This window comes from Chanodichthys erythropterus, chromosome 24, assembly GCF_024489055.1.
Source record: "Chanodichthys erythropterus isolate Z2021 chromosome 24, ASM2448905v1, whole genome shotgun sequence".
NCBI lineage: Eukaryota > Metazoa > Chordata > Actinopteri > Cypriniformes > Xenocyprididae > Chanodichthys > Chanodichthys erythropterus.
Window position 1 is genome coordinate 13,833,275 of NC_090244.1, and position 17,067 is coordinate 13,850,341.

At 37.8% G+C, this 17,067-nt stretch overlaps 1 protein-coding gene across 2 annotated transcripts in view; it reads left to right on the plus strand.

Moving 5' to 3' along the window:
* Window positions 1–15,730, plus strand: part of tmtc3 (transmembrane O-mannosyltransferase targeting cadherins 3) — a 44,640-nt gene extending 28,910 nt beyond the window's left edge. For both annotated transcript variants that reach the window (XM_067379922.1, XM_067379923.1), the window contains exons 10-14: window positions 201–312; window positions 2,932–3,035; window positions 4,512–4,681; window positions 5,400–5,626; window positions 11,334–15,730. In XM_067379922.1, the coding sequence (XP_067236023.1) occupies window positions 201–312; window positions 2,932–3,035; window positions 4,512–4,681; window positions 5,400–5,626; window positions 11,334–12,199 (1,479 nt within the window). In that variant the 3' untranslated portion in view covers window positions 12,200–15,730. The remainder of the gene's footprint in view (window positions 1–200; window positions 313–2,931; window positions 3,036–4,511; window positions 4,682–5,399; window positions 5,627–11,333) is intronic.
* Window positions 15,731–17,067: the final 1,337 nt, after the last annotated feature.

Sequence of the window (17,067 nt, forward strand, 5' to 3'; positions counted from 1 at the left end):
ATAGATGCACATCTGGCTGCAGGCTCATACATATTATATGCTTGTATTTTGAGATCATTACTTTGAATAAATCCAGCTCACTGTCTTGTATCAAAGGACGAGTCCAGACGTTAACAAGAGTACAATGAAATGATGTCTGAAAAATGATTTGTATTGTCAGCCCGGTATGCCTAAATCACTTCAAAATTGTTTTCCTCCAGGTGAACAGGAACAATGCCAAACTCTGGAACAATGTTGGGCATGCTTTGGAGAATCAGAACAGTTACGAGAGAGCTTTGAGATACTTCCTTCAGGCCACAAGAGTGCAACCAGGTAATTGTTAGAACTGGGTAATCATTTTAATGTTCCCTAATAAGCACCTTTAAAGTAGTTACTCATGTAATTATGCATGAAATGGGATATTCATTGAGAAAAAAATGTAGATTGTTTTATCCATTGGGAATTTATCGGAGTGGGCATTACATTCTGATAATAGAGTCAGACTGAATGCCTCATTAGCCGTTTGACTGTTGGCTACTATCCAATAGCCCACATGGACTTAATGACATCAGCAGAAAATTAAGTCATTTTAGAGGAAGAGCAAGTTGTATTTTAATTTAAGATTTTGAAATAAACTTTCTGGGATGGAGGGGAGATAACATGCACCAGTGAATCATTCATAGTTAAAGGGTTAGTTCACCCAAAAATGGAAATTATGTCATTAATGACCCTCATGTCGTTCCAAACCCGTAAGACCTCCGTTCATCTTCGGAACACAGTTTAAGATATTTTAGATTTAGTCCGAGAGCTTTCTGTCCCTCCATTGAAAGTGTATATACGGTATACTGTCCATGTCCAGAAAGGTAATAAAAACATCCATCAAAGTAGTCCATGTGACATCAGTGGGTTATTTAGAAGTTTTTGAAGCATCTAAAATACATTTTGGTCCAAAAATAACAAAAACTACGACTTTATTCAGCATTGTCTTCTCTTTCAGCTTTCAATCCACAGTGACGCTGCTTCTTCTTCTACGGCATCCAGCTTATTGGTGCATTATCGCCTCCTTCTGCTCCGGACAGTGACGCTGATGACGTGTTATCCGGTGCGCCCGAGCTTCGTTTACAGTCTGAGGGAGACGCACGCTGTATTCAAGCTATTCTACATTGTTTGTATTTTGGTATTGCTATATTTTTTTAAAATGGTGCGTAAGTGCGCATGTCGCAGATGTCCTAATTGCGTCACTGTCCGGAGCAGAAGGGGGCGGTAATGCACCAATAAGCTGGATGCCAACTGCCGTAGAAGAAGAAGAAGCAGCGTCACTGTGGATTGAAAGCGGAAAGAGAAGACAATGTTGAATAAAGTCGTAGTTTTTGTTATTTTTGGACCAAAATGTATTTTCGATGCTTCAAAAACTTCTAACTAACCCACTGATGTCACATGGACTACTTTGATGATGTTTTTATTACCTTTCTGGACATGGACAGTATACCGTACAAACACTTTCAATGGAGGGACAGAAAGCTCTCGCACTAAATCTAAAATATCTTAAACTGTGTTCCGAAGATGAACGGAGGACTTACGGGTTTGGAACGACATGAGGGTGAGTCATTAATGACATAATTTCATTTTTGGGTAAACTAACACTTTAAGACCATTTAAAGGAATATTCACCTAAAAATGAAAATTGTCATTGTTTAGTCAACCTCAAGTTGTTCCGAATCTATATTAATTTCTTTCTTCTGCTGAACACAAAAGAAAATATTTTGAAGAAGGTCAGTAACCAAACAGTTGATGGGCCCCATTGAGTTCCATAGTATTTTTTTCCTTAAATCAACCGTTTGTTTATCCATATTCTTCACAATATTTTCTTTTGTCTTCAGCAGAAGAAAGAAATTCATACAGGTTTGGAACAACTTGAGGGTGAGTAAATGATGCTTTTGGGTGAACTATCCCTTTAAAGAAAGTCACTGAAAGCAATTGTATTTTCATTCAGACTTGAAGTTGTTTCAGGGAGTCATTTTAGGCAAAAGTGGTAATGATAAGTGACAGTTTGTCTTTGGGAATGAATTTGCACCACATTGTTTTTCACAGACACAAAATATTGGCAGAGAAAGTTAACATGGAGCCTATTTTAAACAAAACTCTCCACTAGATATGTTGTTTTAGGGAGGTGTGGGAAATTCTGCCTTATTATTATAAGTTTGGAGGCGTGTTGGTAAGGACAATTTCAAATTGTGTATAAGCTAACAAGAAGTAGTTTATGTAGTATTTCATGGGACTGTATGAAAATGTTGGCGTTTAAACCTATTTTCGCACTTTAGTGTCTTGAGAATATGTGGATTTAAGGATTTAGGTTTTGTATTTGCTCTGCTGTATCGTTGTCAGGCTACCTGTGAGGAAGATGGCTGTGGCTGCCAAAGGCATTAAACTATTGACTTTAATTGTTTAAGTTATGTTGGTTTATTGAGCTAACATGACTTGAGAGATCCACCACCCAAGATGTGTTTTTCCCAGATTAACTCTGTAAGCACATTATTGGATCAGGAAATCCTGGGCAGGCTATCTATATGCTTCAGTTTGCTTTTCTTAACAATAACTTCAGCGTGAACAAACGTTTCTCTGGTTGCATGCTGGTTGCATTATCAGTTTTACACATCGAAACCTACCAACGCTGATGGTTAGCTCTCTGTTGTTCGAGGTTACGTGGGCCACAAGGCTGTAAAAGGTTGTAAAGGGAGAGCTTTCACAGGAGGTGCTTTTCCTCTTCCCGGTCTTTCTCACTGATTTCTCGTCCCAAATGTGTATTAAACTGGTCAGCTGCCTGTAACTGTTATTATTTGTTGCACTCAAGCCTTATAATTCACATTCCACTATGTACTCTGTCTTTGAGGTTTAGTCTGTGCTATTTTCTTGATTTATGACTCCATACTAAACATTGTATCCTCTTCTAAGATGACATTGGGGCCCACATGAACGTTGGGAGAACCTACAAGAACCTAAACAGGTCCAGAGAGGCAGAAGAGGCATATCTAATTGCAAAATCCCTCATGCCACAGGTATGAAATTCCCATATCAGAAAAAAAAGAGAGAGATTTTGTTATATTTAGATTGTCAACAAACTTTGATATGAACCATAAAATACTTTTTTTATTTTGAGCAGATCTTGATGTTGATTTTTAAATCATTATCATTTTTTTTTATCGACTACCTAGCTATATCAAGCTAATATTAAGTGCATCGCCCAAGCTTCGAAGCGATCTTCTGTGTTTATTGGTAGTTTTCATTGCAGTTCGGAAATGACTTCTAGTCTGTCACGAGAACCTGTTTCCTCCTTTCCTGTTTGCCTCTCCTACTGCATTCCCCTTTGCCGAATTATCTCAATAATTTATCTCAAGATAAACCATCACTGCCTGAATGTTCCAAAACCCAACAAGCTCATTGTAATTTTAAAGAAGGTAATCAAAATTTAGGGGACGTTTTGGCTTGTGAGTTATTGGCTCTTGGGGAGTTTTAAAAGGTCTGCGATCTTGTTCCTCCTTTCTCTCTTTTCTTCAAATAAAAGGATAAATAAACCCTAAAGTGAATAACTAATAGTTTGTGGCTTTTAGTCCATTTGTATTTGCATTCATATATACACTAGGTACTCCTAAATTTTATCAATGATGAAAACAGTTGTGCTGCTAAATATTTTTGTGGAAACTTTTTTTCAGGATAGAAAGTTCAAAAGAACAGCATTTATTTGATATTTATGTTAAATGTCTTTATTTAACTGGATTCAGTGAATGTGAATTAGTATTTTTGTTGGATCTGGAAGTTTTATTCATGATGTTATTCAGTATGTGTCTAGAAGAAATACTGGCTAGTGTAGCTGTATTTAACAACTTTTGATGAGGTCCACCCTGGTTCCTTTGTGGCGCAGTCGTCATGGGTGGAAAAAAACTCTCTACGAATGCGCTGGTTGGTTATTTTTCTGCTCTGGCTAGAACATGACGGCTGCGCAAATGGATTTTTAAATGCCAATCCCATTTTTTTGTTTTTATTAAAAAAAAAATAACCGCTTGTGTCTTGCAGGACATGGGACAAAGCTCCCTATTTCAGGACTGTCCTTATTCCTAAATAAAGTTATTAATCTTACTGTGTACACTTTTCAAACATTTGAACAGTGTACACATTTAAAATTGACACTATTTTGTCCTGGGAAAATGGACTGAACATATTGATGACTCATCCTGAACTGCACAGATTTTTGTCCAATCAGATGCTCTCTGGAAAGAGATACCATTTGCAGCTGATTAGCAATTAGCAAATTATGGTTCATAGCTGTGATGTACCTAAAGCATATTGGCTATTTAAAAATGCTCCTTCCATATGTCTTGAAACCAATCTTATGACCTTTAACTTCACATGGGTCTATATTTCATGTTGGAATGTAGAAAGAACATATTGAATATATTATTGCTATACTTAGAGTCAAATGTATGTAAATGTAAATGCTTAAAACCTTGGCTGATCTTTCCAAAACACATTGGCAGATCATTCCAGGGAAGAAGTATGCAACCCGTGTGGCCCCCAACCATCTGAACGTCTACATTAACCTGGCTAACCTGATTCGGGCCAATGACTCTCGCCTGGAGGAAGCCGACCAACTCTATAGACAGGCCATCAGCATGAGACCGGACTTCAAGCAAGCCTACATCAGTCGGCAAGTCTCCGTTCATTCTGATGGGGTCAAAAATGAGTTTGTAAACTTGCGTACTTACTGACAGGGCCAAATGAAACTGAATGAGTTGTAGTTCAGTCAGTATTTTGGCTTTGATGAGGTTTTTGAGAGTTGTAGCTCGTGTACACTGGATGATGTTCAAGAGATGCAATCTTGAATTGAGCATCTGTGTCTTACAATTTCACACCCATCCTGGACTTTTTTTTGCTATCCGTAAGAAAATATTTTTTCATAGATATGACCTGAAGTTGCATGCCATAGTAAAAGAGTATTGGGCGTTTGCTGTTTTTGTTACATTATGTATGCATAATGTAACAAAAACAGCAAACGCCCAATACTCTTCTACTATGGCATGCAACTTCAGGTCATATCTATGAAAAAATATTAGATTAGATAGATATTAGATCGATATGTGTGAATTTACTTAGTGTTCACACATTGTGATTTCTCTCTACATGTCTCATCCTGTTAATGAAATGTTGATCAGATAAGCTATTGAAAGTGTATTTACTGGAATGCCTTGGTTCTCATGAACGAAAAAAGCAAACCAAAAGAAAAAAAACTTTGTATTACTCAAACTATTTGCTAAGAAAATATCACTTAAAGAAACTGATCTTTCTTGTTGTACATGTGTGTTAGATTTTCGAGATGTCCTGTGAGAGGTATTCCAAAAATGTCTTTTGTTTCTCTCAAAACTCAGAGGGGAGCTTCTGCTGAAAATGAACAAGCCTAGTGAGGCGAAGGACGCCTACCTACGAGCACTGGAGCTGGACCACACCAATGCAGACCTCTGGTACAATCTGGCTATTGTCAATATAGAGATGAAGGACCCCTCAGAGGCTCTGAGAAACTTTAACCGAGCATTGGACCTGAATCCACGGCACAAACTGGCACTCTTCAACTCGGCACTTCTCATGCAAGAGTCAGGTGTGTGGGCAACAGCCATTTGAAGCAAGCAATGAAATTAGCTCTGTCCCATCACCTAGTGAGCTGCCTACGTAGGCTGCTACCTTCAAAGTACCCTAACCATCTTAAAATCAGCAAACAATTTGGAACGCTCTACAAAGGCATCAATTTTGTATGGTAACCCCCAGTTTCACAGACAAGTAAATAGTAAATTGTGTGCCAGATTTAGCAAATCGAGGGGATTAAATAGTAAATTTTGTGCCTGATTTTAGCAAATCAAGGGGACGAAATGGTAAATCTTGTGCATGATTTAGCAAATCGAGGGGATTAAATAGTAAATTTTGTGCCTGATTTAGCAAATCGAGGGGACGAAATAGTAAATTTTGTGCCTGATTTTAGCAAATCAAGGGGACGAAATGGTAAATCTTGTGCATGATTTAGCAAATCGAGGGGATTAAATAGTAAATTTTGTGCCTGATTTAGCAAATCGAGGGGACGAAATAGTAAATTTTGTGCCTGATTTTAGCAAATCAAGGGGACGAAATAGTAAATCTTGTGCCTGATTTAGCAAATCGAGGGGACGAAATAGTAAATTTTGTGCCTGATTTAGCAAATCGAGGGGACGAAATAGTAAATTTTGTGCCTGATTTAGCAAATCAAGGGGACAAAATGGTAAATCTTGTGCATGATTTAGCAAATCGAGGGGACGAAATAGTAAATTTTGTGCCTGATTTAGCAAATCGAGGGGACGAAATAGTAAATTTTGTGCCTGATTTTAGCAAATCAAGGGGACGAAATGGTAAATCTTGTGCATGATTTAGCAAATCGAGGGGATTAAATAGTAAATTGTGTGCCAGATTTAGCAAATCGAGGGGACGAAATAGTAAATTTTGTGCCTGATTTTAGCAAATCAAGGGGACGAAATGGTAAATCGTGTGCACGATTTGGCAAATCGAGGGGATTAAATAGTAAATTTTGTGCCTGATTTAGCAAATCGAGGGGACGAAATAGTAAATTTTGTGCCTGATTTTAGCAAATCAAGGGGACGAAATAGTAAATCTTGTGCATGATTTAGCAAATCGAGGGGACGAAATAGTAAATTTTGTGCCTGATTTAGCAAATCGAGGGGACGAAATAGTAAATTTTGTGCCTGATTTAGCAAATCAAGGGGACGAAATGGTAAATCTTGTGCATGATTTAGCAAATCGAGGGGACGAAATAGTAAATTTTGTGCCTGATTTAGCAAATCGAGGGGACGAAATAGTAAATTTTGTGCCTGATTTTAGCAAATCAAGGGGACGAAATGGTAAATCTTGTGCATGATTTAGCAAATCGAGGGGATTAAATAGTAAATTGTGTGCCAGATTTAGCAAATCGAGGGGACGAAATAGTAAATTTTGTGCCTGATTTTAGCAAATCAAGGGGACGAAATGGTAAATCGTGTGCACGATTTGGCAAATCGAGGGGATTAAATAGTAAATTATGTGCCCGATTTAGCAAATCGAGGGGACGAAATGGTAAATCTTGTGCATGATTTAGCAAATCGAGGGGATTAAATAGTAAATTGTGTGCCAGATTTAGCAAATCGAGGGGACGAAATGGTAAATCTTGTGCATGATTTAGCAAATCGAGGGGATTAAATAGTAAATTGTGTGCCAGATTTAGCAAATCGAGGGGACGAAATGGTAAATCTTGTGCATGATTTAGCAAATCGAGGGGATTAAATAGTAAATTGTGTGCCAGATTTAGCAAATCAAGGGGACGAAATGGTAAATCTTGTGCATGATTTAGCAAATCGAGGGGATTAAATAGTAAGTTGTGTGCCTGATTTTAGCAAATCAAGGGGACGAAATAGTAAATTTTGTGCCTGATTTTAGCAAATCAAGGGGACGAAATGGTAAATCTTGTGCATGATTTAGCAAATCGAGGGGATTAAATAGTAAGTTGTGTGCCTGATTTTAGCAAATCAAGGGGACGAAATAGTAAATTTTGTGCCTGATTTTAGCAAATCAAGGGGATGAAATGGTAAATCTTGTGCATGATTTAGCAAATCGAGGGGATTAAATAGTAAATTATGTGCCCGATTTAGCAAATCGAGGGGACGAAATAGTAAATCTTGTGCATGATTTAGCAAATCGAGGGGATTAAATAGTAAGTTGTGTGCCTGATTTTAGCAAATCAAGGGGACGAAATAGTAAATTTTGTGCCTGATTTTAGCAAATCAAGGGGACGAAATGGTAAATCTTGTGCATGATTTAGCAAATCGAGGGGATTAAATAGTAAATTGTGTGCCAGATTTAGCAAATCGAGGGGATTAAATAGTAAATTTTGTGCCTGATTTAGCAAATCGAGGGGACGAAATAGTAAATTTTGTGCATGATTTAGCAAATCAAGGGGACGAAATGGTAAATCGTGTGCACGATTTGGCAAATCGAGGGGATTAAATAGTAAATTATGTGCCCGATTTAGCAAATCGAGGGGACGAAATAGTAAATTTTGTGCCTGATTTTAGCAAATCAAGGGGACGAAATGGTAAATCGTGTGCACGATTTGGCAAATCGAGGGGATTAAATAGTAAATTATGTGCCCGATTTAGCAAATCGAGGGGACGAAATAGTAAATCTTGTGCATGATTTAGCAAATCGAGGGGATGAAATAGTAAATCTTGTGCATGATTTAGCAAATCGAGGGGATGAAATAGTAAATCTTGTGCCTGATTTTAGCAAATCAAGGGGACGTAATGGTAAATTGTGTGCACGATTTAGCAAATCGAGGGGACAAAATAGTAAATCATGCGCAAATCGAGGGGATTAAATGGTAAATTGTGCGCACGATTTAGCAAATCGAGGGGACGAAATAGTAAACTGTGTGCACGATTTTGCAAATCGAGGGAACGAATTAACTAATTGTGCACGCAATTTACTTGCATGTCATGTGCGGGGCTCTGTAGATATATAACACTTAGTTTTTTTTTATTGATTCTTTTCAAAACAAAATACTTGTCAGGACTTAATTTTTAGCATGTTGTTAAGCTAACAGTGCTACTTACAAAAAAGCATAAAAAAGCATAGACAAATATTAGGACAAAAGAATTTTTAAATACACTGTGCTGTTTTTCATCAAAACGTTTCAGAAAACAATGGGTTTAATTTTGCTTGTTTTATCTGTCATCTTGGATTTATTTTTTTTCACCTAGCTTGAATTAAAAATTCAGAGTACAAAGTCTTTAATTCGCCTCCTCTGTAAACTATGCATCTTTGGCTATAAGACCCACCTTGTGAAACAGCGTTTGCTTCGGGATGTGTGCCATTGATGCCTTAAAATACAGTACCAGCTGTTTGGGAAGCTTCACTAGGTTCTGAATAAATAAGGTTGCAAAATACACTCCCTAATTTTTGATTTATCAGACCTGAGCTTCAAAAAAAATTGGGTCCATTACAAGAAATGTTAAGGTGCTGTGAAAGCGACAGTTTGCTAGTTGCTGTTTGATTCACATGAGGTTAGACAAGCCAATTTTTGAACCTATAGATTTTTTACGTGCCACCTCAAGGGAAGGTAGCAACCTCTCACCTAATTCGGTCATGTTCTCATGCCTGAGAATATTAGCGTTTGATCCAGCAGCTATAAGTTTAAATTGAATGTGACTCATTGACCCTAACTTTGAGTTTTATGCCATTTTTTTACTCTTAACTTTGAATAGCAGGGAAGACTGATGGATTCGTGCAGTTCTAGAGAGGCATTAGTTTGTCATTTTTCTGAGATTAGCACACCTACGCTGCCACAATGTAAATACGTTGAATACAACGGCTATTTGTACAAGGTTTTAGGCCTCTTGTTTAGACTGTTTAATCATGTGACTGAGGAAGCATGTTGCGATCAATTCACAGGCCTGCCTGACACCACTGTTATTCTTTCATTTGGTTTTGTAGTTGTGCCCATCTATATTGGTTTTCAAGTAAAAGCAGGTTTGTTTTAAATGTTACCTGCTTTCCACGGTTTCCCCACTTTTGCCCTACAGTAGTTATTCTTCATGGGGTAATAAAAAGCTGACCGACACTCCTTACCCTTATTCTGACCTTATTGTTGCAACATAGGATGGTGAACAATGTAGATCTTGTTACAAAGTCAAAGAACAGATAGCATTGTAAGGCTTTTGGGCACATTTACAAACCCGATTCCAAAAAAGTTGGGACACTGTACAAATTGTGAATAAAAAAGGAATGAAATAATTTACAAATCTCATAAACTTATATTTTATTCACAATAGAATATAGATAACATATCAAATGTTGAAAGTGAGACATTTTGAAATGTCATGCCAAATATTGGCTTATTTTGGATTTCATGTTGGGACAGGTAGCAGTAAGAGGCCGGAAAAGTTAAATGTACATATAAGGAACAGCTTGAGGACCAATTTGCACCTTATTAGGTCAATTGGCAACATGATTGGGTATGAAAAGAGCCTCTCAGAGTGGCGGTGTCTCTCAGAAGTCAAGATGGGCAGAGGATCACCAATTCCCCCAATGCTGCGGCAAAAAATAGTGGAGCAATATCAGAAAGGAGTTTCTCAGAGAAAAATTGCAAAGAGTTTGAAGTTATCATCATCTACAGTGCATAATATCATCCAAAGATTCAGAGAATCTGGAACAATCTCTGTGCGTAAGGGTCAAGGCCGGAAAACCATACTGGATGCCCGTGATCTTCAGGCCCTTAGACGGCACTGCATCACATACAGGAATGCTACTGTAATGGAAATCACAACACAATCCAGGAAATTTTAATTTGAAAGTGAACTAATCCTTTAACTTAATTGAAATAACCTATGTTTTAAAGTTAAAGGGTTAGTTCACCCAAAAATGAAAATAATGTAATTTATTACTCACCCTCATGTCGTTCAACACCTGTAAGACCTTTGTTAATCTTCGGAACACAAATTAAGATATTTTAGATGACATCCGATGGCTCAGTGAGGCCTGCATAGCCAGCAATGACATTTCCTCTCTCAAGATCCATAAAGGTACTAAAAACATATTTAAATCAGTTCATGTGAGTACAGTGGTTCAATATTAATATTATAAAGCGATGAGAATATTTTTGGTGCGCCAAAAAAACAAAATAACTTATATAGTGATGGCCAATTTCAAAACACTGCTTCATGATGATTCAGAGCATTATGAATCAGCATCTCAAATCAGCGGTTCGGAGCGCCAAAGTCACATGATTTCAGCAGTTTGGTGGTTTGACGCGCAATCCGAATCATGATTCAACACGCTGATTCATAACGCTCCGAAGCTTCCTGAAGCAGTGTTTTGAAATCGGCCATCACTAAATAAGTTGTTATTTCGTTTTTTTTGGCGCACCAAAAATATGTTTTTAGTACATGTTTTTAGAGATGAAATGTCATTGCTCCCTATGCAGGCCCCACGGAGCCATCGGATTTCAACTAAAATATTTTGTGTTCCGAAGATTAACAAAGGTTTTACGGGTGTTGAACGACATAAGGGTGAATAATTAATGACAGAATTTTCATTTTTGGGTGAAATAATCTAAATAACCTATGTTTTATAGTTAAAGGGTTAAGTTAAAGGATTAGTTCACTTTCAAATTAAAATTTTTCACTCAATACCAGTAAAATGTCATGTTACTCAATGCCATTTATGATAACATTGGAAAACCAAATGAGCTATTAGCAATTCTAAGACTAATCTCTCAATTTTCTTCTTTTTAGGCGAGGCAAAATTTCGTCCAGAAGCCAACCGTCGCTTTCTCACCTATGTGAAAGAGGAACCGGACGATGCTAACGGCTATTTTAACCTGGGCATGCTGGCGATGGATGCTAATGAGAACGAAGAGGCTGAGCACTGGATGCGGGAGGCCATTCGACTGCAACCCGGCTTCCGCAGTGCTTTGTTTAACCTGGCCCTGCTCTACTCTCAGTCGCAGCGTGAACTGGATGCCCTCCCGGTGCTTGAAGAACTGCTGCGTTACCACCCAGAGCATGTCAAAGGCCTCATCCTCAAGGGAGACATCCTCATGAACCACCGCAAGGATACGCTCGGTGCCAAGGCCTGTTTCGAACGCATCTTAAACATGGATCCCAGCAACGTGCAGGCCAAGCACAACCTCTGCGTGGTGTACTTCGAAGAACGGGAGCTCCAGCGTGCCGAACGCTGTCTGGTGGAGACACTCGCCATGGCGCCACACGAAGAGTACATCCGGCGGCACCTCACTATCGTACGCAACAAAATGGCCGCCATGAGTGCCGCGGGGCAGCCGATTGTGCAGACAGAGGGCGATAGTGTGGCAGACAAACAGCAAGAGCAACATCAACAGGGCAAAAAGGAGGAGGAGGAAGGGCAGGGAGTTGCTTCAGGAGCAGGGGAGGGGGCCAGGAAAGAGAAGAATTTGAGGAAATCCTCCCCCACAGACAGCGTCAACGGCCAGGGCCACGGCCAATCAAAGAAGTTGGATGCGGGCCAGCATGACAAGAGGACTAACAGCAAATCCACAAAAGAGATTAAAGATATAGAAAAGAAAAGGGCGGCTGCCTTGAAGAGACTGGAGGAGATTGAACGCATATTAAGCAGCGATTAACCTTGTTAATCAACCACCACACTATTTTTATATATAACTATTTAAAGCGCAAGAACGAGACTCCTTTGTTTTTTTGGGTTTTTCTTTTCCAAATTGAGCCCTTGTTTATGCATGTTTCGTGCGCTTTAGTTTGATTGTTGTGTCTTTTATATAAGGTGGGGCATACCTCTTTTTCCGACATCTTTAATTATGTAAAGCTGTTTGGCTGAAAATGGAAACCAGGTGTGCGTTCACAACATGCGCTGAAAAAGCACAAAATTAGGTACTTTTTTATGAAACCCTGCCAAAAAAAAACAAAACGATTTTATCATATCGTTTATTTATGATTGTCTATATCTGAGTCACTGGATTAGTTTTTGTCACTTTTGTGTATTGATTTACTTTACCACTGGCAAGTATTACTCATAATCACAAATAAAATATTGGTATTTTAGCCAGCTCATTTTAGAGCAGGGCCTCTGAGTGGTCCGTCACCTGGCTTTTGAGTTTTAGCTCAGCAAACCCCTCCCCTTCTTTGCATGACATCACCGCCTTCCTCCAATTCTCTGCTGCTGTTTGTTGATGTGTCATTGTTGTTGTTGTTGTGTTTTAGTCTGACACCCAAATGGTGTCAGAGTTTAATTATATCCTCTGACATAATCTCATTCTGAATTAGGGTCACCTCCCTTCGCAAGCCCTATTTTTTAAAGCTTCAGGGATTTTTCAAAACGGCTTGCATACTGTTTGGGCCTTTAATGTTTTCACAGATTCGTCATGCTTTTTATTTGGACAACTTTTTTGCTTTTAGCTCTGTTTCTTATTCTCCCCACAAAGCCCTAACAGTAGCATTATAATCAAGCATTAAGCAGAAATAACTTGAAACCTTCATTTAAAGGAATAATTCACCCAGAATTAAACTTCTGTCATCCTTTTCTCAACCTCATGTGATTTCAAACTTGTATGACATACTGTGGAACATAAATGACCTCCTAGGGGTGTAACGGTACACAAAAATGACATTTCAGTATGTACCTCGGTATTGAAGTCACGGTTTGGTACAGATTCGGTACAGCAGGAGGGATAAAACTAAACATAAAATTGCTTTTTTTATTTTTTATTAAACAGTGGTTTACTGAACAAATTGTGTGTCTGTCTTTAAATAAATTCAATTATTAAAATTTTAAAAATGCTGTAAACTATATACAGGGAGCCCTTTCTTGCACATTACTATAATAGGTTTAAATTAACAATAATTAAAGGTTACAATTAACAACAGAGCCCAAATTATTAAATTATTTGCCATTTATTTTTAGATATAATAATCAACATTCATAAAAATATGTAAATTGCATATAAGCCAGTTTTTGCATCAACTTCAAAATCTGTTTCTACTCAAATTCGATGTTAAAATATGTACTTTTACACAGTGGCCATCATAAATTTAGATTTATTTAAACCTGCATTATACATATACATTAAATAATCAAGACAGGTTAAGTAAAATATAATGAATATATAGGCTAATACAGTGCATATATGTAGTAAAAGAGTTAATTTCTGTAGCGAACTAACAAGCTGTGGACACTGAATGGCATTTCTGAGGTAAATGCTACGTGATATGAGTACAAGCAGTTTTATTCCGCAGTTAAAACGCTTATTGAGTGATTACACAAGATGCGTTTCAGTAAGTTGTACTGTATCTTTCAACATACCTTCAGATGTTCATTACGGCTATGTTTATTATGTAACTAGTATTAAAGAGGAAGAGATGATCGCATTCACTCACGATCACGCCACATCAAAGAGTGACAAAACTGCATTTATTGTTTGAATTTCAAGCTGAAATTTACAGGATTTGAGGGATGAGACATCTTTCTTATCGAAAGTAACAAAACACTTACTGCGATTATTGGTGGTTGATGGTGGGTAAAAGTGAAGAGGTTAATGGGCTACAATTCTGTATTCGTTGGTAACGGTTGGTACACGTGTACCAAAATTTTTGGTACGAATACGTGTGCCGTTACACCCCTGCCTCCTACTGTTATACATTATTCAAAAGGAGCTGTGCAATAGCATTATTCGACTAACAGAACCAAATGTAAGTCATTATTCAGTAAAAATCTCGATTTAAGCTCACCTAGGCATGTTCATGAAAGAACTAGCGGTTAGATTCATAATTGACTCTTCATTTTGAATCTGATCTTTTCAACTAAGCATTCAATCCAGTTCTGTGAGTGATTTGATTGGCTAATCCAATGATCCAGTTACAGCAGTTAACAGCTCACTGAAAGAGAAGATTTTCCATGAATTACTAAAATTTTGGTCTGTTCCCCATACAAAATTACCATATGACTTCAAAAGATTTCACATATGGTGATTTCACATATTGAGAACTATAATGCTGATTTTTTTTTTCGATAATGCTGCTCCAGCCTCCATTCATTGCAATTGCACTGACATGAACGAACAGTACAGTTCATGAAAATATTTTCTTTTGTGTTCCACGGAAGAAGTGAAGAAAGGGTGAAGAAATGATGACAGAATTGTCATTTTTGGGTGAACCGTCTCTTAATTTGGCGAGCATCACTGCGTAGCCCAACATATTTGTGGGTTCTTTTAGCTTTTCTTTTTGAAAATAATCACGTTTGCTTTAAAGCTAAGATTATACGTCGACGTGTTACTTTAGTATTTTAACGTCCTGCAGATGAACTTCAGATACATATGTTGCGCTCAGTCGAATTGGGCGTATTGTTTCCTGTGGACCTGAAATATCCATGTACTCTCTCTGGAATCCTGTCATCGTTTTACTGTTTACTTTGAAGCCAGGCCCTGAAATATCTCCTCTGACCTTTCTTAAGAACTTCTCAGGAAAAAAAGCTACCTGAGAGCTCACTGATCTGTCAAGGCAAACTCCTCAAAGCCTGTGAGAGTGCATTTCCATACATTCTACAACACATATGTGGGGCACATAGGAAAACTCGGAGGCGTTGCATTGAAGTAGCATAATTGTCGCCTTTATCCGATTAAGTAGCGGACTCACGTAGCTCACAGTATTATCAGCTGTTTTGCCAATTGAGATAAAAGTCGCCCATAAAACTTGAGCGAGAGAACTGAATCACTACACCTGTTTGCTCTTACTTTTGGCAACGTGTGCATCTGAACCTTTTTTATTTTAAAGTCAGTTTGATAGTCTGTGGGACAAATTTACATGGTTGTATCATATTAATCTTAAAATATATAGTGTTGGGAGTTCACCTCTCTCTAAGAGGTTCATTTCCCATTAAATCATCTCTCTCAACTCTCATTCAGCTGTATGTGATATGTCATGTTTCAAGGTTCCTTCAGCTCAGCTTGAGTCCTAATGATGTTTTAGGACCTTTTCCTCTCATGTTTACTCATGCTGTGCTTTCACCCCAAACCCCATTTCTTACATCTTGATTTATAGTATTTACCTTTTTACTTGGACTAATGTTTTGAATTATGAGTGGTGGTGGGACTTACGGTTTTCCAATAAAAACAACTTACATCAGGAATGTCTCATAAATGCAACTTTTTTTATGCATTCTGGCGGCTGCAAACAAGCCAACACAGAGACCTGATCAATTTTTGATTCGCAAAATCCACACGGTCCAAAATAACTCGCACACGCCTTCGATTCGTGTGCTGCCCAAAGGCTGTAACTGTCATTTTACTTGTTGTCAAGGCCTCCGGTTTCAGCCTTGGGCTTGTGTTGCAATAGCGCTTGCTGTAATGTGATATATGTGCAATGAAGCGCACTGCAAACAAGTGACACATTGTTGCATTTGTTGAACAATTTGGCATGATATTGATCTTGGTAATTAACAAATCTTTGTGTAACCCATTAACTAAAGCTGCCGGATTTTTGTGGAAATAGGCTTATGTTAAGAGAGGAAGGCCCATAACTAGGATTTGTTGAAAAACAGTGAGATCCGTCGCAAACGTAATTATGCACAGTATTTGGCAGGCAGAAGAGACTAAACCACAGGAACTTGAGCTTTAAATGATCTGCAGAGCTCCCAGTTTAAGAAACAAGATTGTCATCACATTGACATTTGATCACACAAGATGTTTAATATGATTATGCCTTTAGTCCATGTGAGAGCACGATTTATATTATTGGATTAAAGGCTCAATGACTCTTTTGTAGTGGAAATGCCTGATTACGTTTTAAATGGCCATGTCTCTGGTTTGGTAATTCATGAACTGGTCCATGCCCTATGGAGGGAGAATGAAAATTAGCTGTTGGAGATGATGAACCATGGAAGACGGTCAGTCTAAGTCCTTGACGAATATTGTTAAGCATTTGCACTTTTATAAAACATTCAGTGTTTATTGTAGTTGATATGATTTATTTTAGCACATTATTGCATGTGGGTCATAGCCTGACCTAATTTTGAGCACTTTTTACAGTCTATAACATTTCTTTCTTTTTATATATAAGATGTATAAAAAGAATATCAAAATTTAAATATCTAAAAATATATTATTTTTTATCAAGTTATACATATTTAAAAAAACTTTTGCTTTTTCACAAGATGTAATATAAGTCTAAGGTGTCTCCTGAATGTGTCTGTGAAGTTTCAACTCAAAATACCCCATAGATTTTTTTTAAATAAATTTTTTTAACTGCCTATTTTGGGGCATCATTAACTATACACTGATTTTGGCAGCGCCGCCCCTTTAATTCGCCTGCTCCCTGCCACACGAGCTCTCGACTATGTTACAGTGCATTTACAAAGTTCACACAGCTAATATAACCCTCAAATGGATCTTTACAAGATGTTCGTCATGCATGCTGTATGCATGCTTCGAATTATGAGAGTAAAGTATTTATTTTGATGTTTACATTTGAGTTTGAGGCTGTGCTC